Source organism: Apodemus sylvaticus, chromosome 7 (assembly GCF_947179515.1).
Source record: "Apodemus sylvaticus chromosome 7, mApoSyl1.1, whole genome shotgun sequence".
Taxonomy (NCBI): domain Eukaryota; kingdom Metazoa; phylum Chordata; class Mammalia; order Rodentia; family Muridae; genus Apodemus; species Apodemus sylvaticus.
The window spans coordinates 74,865,397-74,871,396 of record NC_067478.1 but is presented as its reverse complement, the minus strand read 5'-3'; the positions used below and the strand labels follow the sequence as shown (position 1 = coordinate 74,871,396).

The window sequence follows — 6,000 nt, the reverse complement described above, 5'->3', positions numbered from 1 at the left end:
TGCGTTCAAGGCCAATTTGAGCTGTGTAGTGCAATCCTGTGTGGCTCTGAAGTAGAGCCCTTGCAAAACCCTGGCTTTGATCTCCAGCAGGGACATGGGGGTGGGGGACAGAGAAAGGACACTGGGGACCATGCCACTCCCAGATGTCTGGCATTGGCAGCTGGCTTTGGAACCAGGTCACCAAAATCCTTTTTCCTCATCATGTTGCTGCCTCTCTGATCTGGGTCTCAAGGGAAAGGTTTTAGTCCTAGAAGTCATCTTTGGGATGATCCTTGCTTGCTAAGCCGACCTGCCTTTTCCGGTTCTGATGGGTGACTGTTTACACTTCTAATGCCGACCATTTCCCTGTCTTCCGCTGTCTCTGTTCTGGGAAAGATCTCTCAGGGTCTTCCGTGGGCACATGGTGGCCTTGAGGAGGGGCGATGGGCAGCCTGGGCCTGGGTACAAGCAACAGACCTCCCAAGAACAGGGCGTTTGGACATGCTTACGGTTTTCTCCAAAGAAGGCTGGAAGGAGAAGGGGGTGGAATTTAGAAACTTCTCAGGCTTTAAGAATTTCTGCCCTCCCCCTCAGTCTGACCCTGACTATGCCTGTCTGGGCCCTGGCAATGCCCACGGGTAGGACAGCAAGAAAAGGAAGGGAAGCCTGTTTGCTATTTGCTTGGTCGCCCCTCCTCCGCACTTGTCTCCTCTGGCTTCTCAGCCCCTTGCTGCCTGCCTGTCCCTCTGGGCTTCTGGGGCGCCACCACTACTGTCCCCAACCCTCTTCGCCAGACGGATCTAAAGACAGCTTGGCTCACGGGTCTGCCACCAGCCCACGGCTTGCGCGAGGCTATAAAACCTGCCAGTGCAGGAGGAGGCCCAGTGCTGCCCTGAGTCGTCCGGCCTGAGCACGCAGAGATGACCCGAGCTGCAGAGCGAAGCCAAGCGGCTACAGGCTGGGGGCTGCGCGGCGCCCTGGTGGCCGTGGCGCTGCTGTCTGCGCTGAATGCTGCAGGCACGGTGTTCGTGCTGTGCCAGTGGCGCGGGCTGAGCGCGGCGCTGCGGGCGCTGGAGGCGCAAAGCGGCCGGGAGCAGCGCGAAGACAGCGCCCTACGCGCTTTTCTGGCCGAACTGAGTCGTGCACCAGGCCGGGTCCCCGAACCACCCCAGGACCCCATGAGCGCAGCGCGCAACAAGCGCAGCCACAGCGGGGAGCATGCGTCACACATCCGCGCTGAGAGCCAGGACATGATGATGATGATGACCTACTCCATGGTGCCGGTAGGCAGGGGCTCGTCCCCGTGGCGCCCCCGTCAGGCTGGGCCAGCGGGAGGTGATGGGAGCCAGGATCCCCTGGCCAGGGGCAAAGTTCTCGAGAGCATCTATCTATTGGGTATAGATATTGGGAATCTTAGTGGCTAAGGAGGTCATCCTGGCACGCTCTTAACTCTTTGGAGATCAGTCTCTTTATCTACAGAGACTGGGCAGGGCAAGTCTTCACTTCTGACATCTTTTGAGCTTGCAGGTAAATGAGGGAAGTGAGCAGTATTAAGAGCCTTTCCCAACTTTTGACAGAAGTTTGCTGGGTGTGAACTGACTCACAGCCCCAGCTCCCTGTGGCAGAGTCTCTGAAACCAAAGAGGAGACTTTCCTCCAACAAAGGATCCCTTTGCCTAGCACAATCTAGTAGTTAGTTCCATGCAGCCTGGGCTCGTCCCGGAAGACGACAACCAAACTTCCCACTTATGTGCTGCAAGTTGTTCCTGTCTCTCAAACTGTTCCAGACAGGAGGAACTGATGCAGTGTAACTTTTAGTAGCATGCGAATGCGCACAGACGAAGCCAAGGTTCTTACTGTGGGGCCTGTGGGTCGCTTCACAGGCTCAGAAGAACGGAAAGCCAGAACTGCTGGCGTGTGAGCATTCTCCAACATGCAGCGTGTGCATCCAGGGAAGGTTCCCGCATTAGTCTTTTTTTTTTCTGTTAAGTACCACCTTTCCGTTCCTCTTTCCCTCCCTCTCTCCCTTCCTTTCTTCCTTCCTTCCTTCTTTCCTTCCTCCCTTCAACAGTTTCATGTAACCTAGAATGGCCTTCAACTGGCTGTGTAGCCAAAGGAGACCGTGGACGACAGCTCTTCCCCTGCCTTGGTGCCAGGATTGCAGGCATGTGCCACAACACCCGTAGGCCTCTGCACATCCTCTAAGCTATTCTATTGCACATTCCCTTCCTGAGATTTGAGAAACACTACTCTAAAGGGAACACTTTTAAAGAAAAACCTCCTTTCTTCCAGTTTTCGGGTGTTCCGCCTTGGTTGATTTGCATCCAGGGGTTCTTTAACAGCCCCCTCATGCCCCCTCCATTTCCCTTTCCCCTTCATTCACTCTGATAGCCATGTCTTATTTACCTTTATAATTAGAACGTGTCCAATTGTCCCTCCCAGTCCAGCGAGCAAAACTTTGGAATCCTACATAATTTAAGAGAAGTCCACTTTAAACATTTGCTGTTATTAAAGAAACTTTCAAATACCATGTATGAGCTTAAAGGCTTTTAGAACTACAAACACCACACACTTCAAACACCTAGTTTGAGAAAGGTCAAGTCTTCCATTTCTGGCTCCACATTTTTACTCAAGTAAACATTTAAAAATCAAGCCTAAGCAAAAATTTCAGAAACCCCGGCCTCCGTGAGAGGAAGAAGACTCGCTGGGGAATTCTAGGGCACACTCTTGGCCCATCATTCTGCATTTTAAGGGTTTTTCAAAACCTTCCAAGAGAGATGCATCTGAGCAACAACACTTTATACCTTTAATCCTGCTTTTACGGTAGATGGTTTGGATCCAAATTGCGGCCTATTCAGTCACTAACGTGAAGAGAAGGAGCTTATGCCCCAGGTCACTCTGAACCCCTGCTGCTGCTACAGATTAGCACAGAAACTGCAGCTAGCAGCTAGCAGCACCCACAGCTTGTGTTGTGACATTTTTGAGTCACTGAGGGAGATGCAGCAAGACCAGAATACAGCAATCACACCAATGATTGTCTTCACGGAAGCAATCCAGGTGCCATACAAACTCTAAGAACACTGCAACGTTACCGGGCACATCAGTCTCCTGGGACGGCTGCACAGTGCAGGTTTTGATGTATATGGTCTATGACAGTGCTTCTCAACCCTCCCAATGCTGAGACCCTTGAATACAGCTTCTCACATCGTGGTGATCCCCAACCATAAAATTATTCCGTTGCCACTTCAATCTGTAATTTTCCTCCTGTTATGAATCGTAAATCTCTGACATGCGGCCTCGATGGGTGTCCTGATGCAGAGGTTAAGACCCACTGTCTAAGGTATGAAATTCTGCCTGGCTAACACGTGTCCACCCACACCAGTGCTGCAGGTTTGAGGGCCACATTTTGAGTAAGGGGGTCCTAGAACCCTAGAGTCATTAGAGAAACCTGAAAGCTTATCGGTGCCTGAATCCACCCTAGATATTATTGCGAGTGGATCAGTCTGAGGTGTTGCCTGGGACGGAGCTCACTTACCAGAAGACAGGAGATTGACACGAGAGCCTGAGGCCAGTCAGGTGTCTGGGTTAAATGCTTTCAGTTCTCACCAGGCCTTGCTTTAAGCAATGGAGCCAATTTCACTGCTAAAATGTCTTTGTTTGTTTGTTTGTTTTGCTTTATTGTAGCAATACGTTTCTCATCCTCACAAATTTTTTCTTCAAGAAACCAATTTGTTATCAAAAAAAAAAATCACTGGGCATCTCAGGTAGATTTGTTAAGTCTTAGGAAGTCTTAACAGTTAAGAGAAGACTCTAGAATAAATCATGGAGGTAGACATGTCTACCTCTTATGATTGAAATACCCATCCACTCCCAGAGCCTTTTTCTATAGTGTAAGATTCGTGGACCATCCCAGCGCCTCATGCTCAGACTCTGTGTTGGAGATCTAAGGACAAGAAGCAAGCTCTACGCAGATTAATGCCAGCATTTTCAAATAACCTTCCAGAGTGGTCTATTTATCCAAGACTAGCTTCCTTGTGGGTTGTTTCTGTGGTTTTGGCTAAAACAAAAAGCACACCACTCAGCATGGGCATTCTGATCCACACACTCTGGTTAGTAACTGTAAATGACTTTGTATTTTAAAGAAAAATCAGTACTTATCACTGAAGTACAGTTAGTTTGACATAGACAAACATGTTAAAGATTTTTTTAAACAAGAGAATGTTTTGAGGACAGTAGGCACAGCTTGGGGAGCACCTGACCAGAAAGGGAAGAAGGGATGCGGGAAGGCATGGAAGGAGGAGCACTGACCTGCCTCCTCCTGTCCTGTAGGGGGCACTCTGCTGCCTTGTTTCTCTTTCCCACAACCTTTTGTAATCTTCTCTTCCAGCAGAAGCAATCTGGCCCCATCTCCCCTTCTCTCTTCAAGTATCCCTCTCTCCTGCCCCTCCTTCTCTTCCTATCTCCCTTCTTCATATCTTGCCTCTAATGATCCCCTGGTACCTTTGCTCTGTTATCTTTTCTGATCCCAAATCTAGAGCATCCAGAAGAACTTTCATTAAAAGTAGCATAGAAAACCTGCACTGCACAGAGGCTGGTGACTATATCTCCATAGCAATTGTTATCCGTGGGTACCAAGCACACTCCTCCTCTCCTGGATCACCCCTTCACCCTTCCTATCTATTCTCACAGGGTGGATCAGTCTGTCCCTGTTCACTCTGGACTCTTCCAGGTCCCTCTGGCAATGCTCACCTTCATAGCTACAATAAACCTTTTCCTCCACCACACCTAAGAGCGCCCATGCCGTCTCTTTATAACTCACTTTTCCAATCTGGTGTGATACCTAATACTGCCCATCCTCTGGTTCTAATGTCTGTCCCCTCATCTTCCATGTTCTGGGAGCCTCGGTGAAGTTGATCTATATGTCCCACTTATCATTAATTCTCAAATTAACTTATTCTCAAGACTTTGAACATTTGAGAGGTTGATTTTTTTGTTATGTTTTGTCTTTGTTTTTGTTTTTTATTACCTGCCATCCACTGCAGGAAGAGATTTCTTTGGGGCTAACAAGACAGCTCAGCAGTTGAGAGCAGCTGCTGTAGATTCTATTTCCAGAACCCACAGGGTTGCTCACAAGCATCTGTAACTCCAGTTTTAGGGGGTCCACGACCTTGTCTGTTCTGTGGGCACTACATGTGTATAGTGCACAGACATATATGTGGGCCAAATATCCATACACATAAAAATACTTTTTTCTGACCAGGATTGAGAGCAGCAGTAAACCATGGATATGAACATAAATATTCAGTAGGTTAATGACCTTGCCATGGGCTTTTGATCAAGTTTACAACATCAGGCATAAATTCCCTTTTTGGAGCAGGTCAGATCCAATCAGAAAGCAGTTAGTGAACCCCATCATGTGCCTGTCCTTATTGTGCCAGTGAGCACACCTCGCCTGGTAGGTTGATACTGTAGCATGCAGGGTCTAGTGCTGGGTAAGACCACTTTTTTCCTCAGTGTCCAGTGCTTCCCCGCACCATGAAAGCTAGACAGCAGATAGGAAGTTGCCAGATTAGTTCAAAAATCCTGCAGCCGAAGGGTATATTATCTTCAGCCATAGGGTATTGTGTGGTTATGGGGGGCAGGTACCAAGAGTGACGACAGTGAGCTGTGGTTTGGGTGCCTGTGGGGTCTCCTTGACTAATAACTTACGTGGAAGCATCCCGTGAGTGGATTTTCATTTAATAACTCATGTCTTGGGGAAAGCATTGGCCACCACTCATGATAGTCCTATTTAAATGGTTTAAATTCTATTTTTATTAGCTTAAGAAGTGCTGTGTTCACATAAGGCTTCTTCTTAAATCCTTACATTTGGTAGCCTACTACCTCAGCCACTTGTTTCTTTTCCCCTCTTGTCCTGTCCCTGCTTAAACCATTTCCCCCCCAGTTCCTGCCCCCAAATGTCTCTTAAACATGTTGGAGGAAATCAGTTTTTAAAATGTATTTGTTTTGTTTAACATGTATG

The 6,000-nt window shown here is 48.3% G+C and overlaps 1 protein-coding gene across 1 annotated transcript in view; it reads left to right on the top strand.

Annotated features, from left to right (window-relative positions):
• Positions 1-597: 597 nt before the first annotated feature.
• Positions 598-6,000, top strand: part of Gldn (gliomedin) — a 53,105-nt gene continuing 47,702 nt past the window's right edge. Inside the window, exon 1 of the mRNA XM_052188324.1 lies at positions 598-1,262. Within this exon, the coding sequence (XP_052044284.1) occupies positions 900-1,262 (363 nt within the window). The 5' untranslated portion in view covers positions 598-899. The remainder of the gene's footprint in view (positions 1,263-6,000) is intronic.